Raw genomic sequence first — 1,465 nt, forward strand, 5'->3', positions numbered from 1 at the left:
CAACTAATCAGGGATCCCTTTAAGGAGAGGCCAGATTTAAAGTGACCCACCTTGTTGCCTGCTCTGCCGGTGCGTCCCGCTCTGTGGACATAATCCTCGTAGTGGTTGGGACAGTTGTAGTTGACCACCAGGATGAGCTGCTTGACATCCAAACCTCTGGCTGCCACAGAGGTGGCCACCATCAGGCGACAGGCTCCGTTCTTAAAGTCGTTGATGATGCTGTCTCTGTCGTACTGATCGATTCCTGAAACGACAGCAACGTTAAGACTTCAAAGACCCGGGTCTGGAGGACTACGGCTTTGTAACAGATTGAGGTAAAACAACAGAACAACAGTCAACAGGTTCCTAATCCCAGAGCAAGCCAGTACCTCCGTGCAGAGACATGCAGGGGTACGAGGCTTTCATCAGGTCCTTGAGCAGAGCGTCTGCGTGTTCCTGTTTGTCCACAAAGATAATGACTGATCCCTTCTCCTGGTAGTGACCCAAAATCTCCAGCAGCTTTAGGAACTTCTTTTCCTCCTCAATCACCAGCTGAAGAAGAATGAGAAAGTTGGATTTGACTAGAAAGAGATAATCTGACATATGTGACCCATCACATCAAAACGAGGATTAAGTCCAAAAGTTGTATAAGGAGAAATAGGCAAATARAGTGTTTTGACTAAAATGTTAACAAAAATTGCATTTTGTCAAAATATAATGAATAAATGCCTTATTAAAGTATCATTTGAATGAACTGTCTGAAATATAAATAATAATAATAAAAAATAAAAATTTGAAGCACTTTTTTGAGCAGTAGCAACAAAAAAACTGATTTTGAGGAAAAACGCCTTAAAATTTTGAGATTTTCCCTGTGAGTTAGCAAAGTTTTGTTTCTTTTTAGCTGGTAAATCTCAATATTCAAATATAATTTGAGGTTCTTCTTTATAAGGACGTCAAATATTCCTTATTAAAATGACATAAAATTAGGATTCAGACCAAATATTTATGTATTATTGTGACCAACAAGACAAATTAAGTCATATATATGGATTTAATTAGGATATCAGAATGATCCAGGTATCAAAATGTAGCTTTTAAAGCCAAGAATGAGAAAATGTAATTAGGTCATTTTGACCGAATTTGACTTAATCCTCATTTCGATATGATGGCTCACATATAGCAAGAGAATTTTCTGCACAGATGTTGTGTGAATGCTGAGAGCTGAAGTACTTTGTTCAATAAAACGAGCAGAGCAGAAGATAAAATTAGCAAGAACAGTTGTTCAAAGCAAAAGATTTGTGAAACTATAGCTATAAGCTAAATGCAGAGGTGCACTGAGCAATGAGCTAAAACCGAAAATCTGTAAGAACAAATTAAAAAAATAAACAAAAATAAAAATATCCATCCATCCATCCATTTTCTTCCGCCTATCCGGGGTCGGGTCGCGGGGGCAGCAGCTTCAGAAGGGAGGCCCAGACCTCCCTCT

General features: G+C 38.9%; 1 protein-coding gene across 1 annotated transcript in view; it reads right to left on the reverse strand.

The window, feature by feature from the left end:
• Positions 1–1,465, reverse strand: part of ddx46 (DEAD (Asp-Glu-Ala-Asp) box polypeptide 46) — a 16,984-nt gene that overhangs the window by 4,198 nt on the left and 11,321 nt on the right. Inside the window, exons 15-16 of the mRNA XM_014018401.1 lie at positions 369–531; positions 51–244 (exon numbers count right to left, since the gene is read on the reverse strand). Coding sequence (XP_013873855.1) covers positions 51–244; positions 369–531 — 357 coding nt within the window. The remainder of the gene's footprint in view (positions 1–50; positions 245–368; positions 532–1,465) is intronic.

This window comes from Austrofundulus limnaeus, unplaced genomic scaffold, assembly GCF_001266775.1.
Source record: "Austrofundulus limnaeus strain Quisiro unplaced genomic scaffold, Austrofundulus_limnaeus-1.0 Scaffold192, whole genome shotgun sequence".
Taxonomy (NCBI): domain Eukaryota; kingdom Metazoa; phylum Chordata; class Actinopteri; order Cyprinodontiformes; family Rivulidae; genus Austrofundulus; species Austrofundulus limnaeus.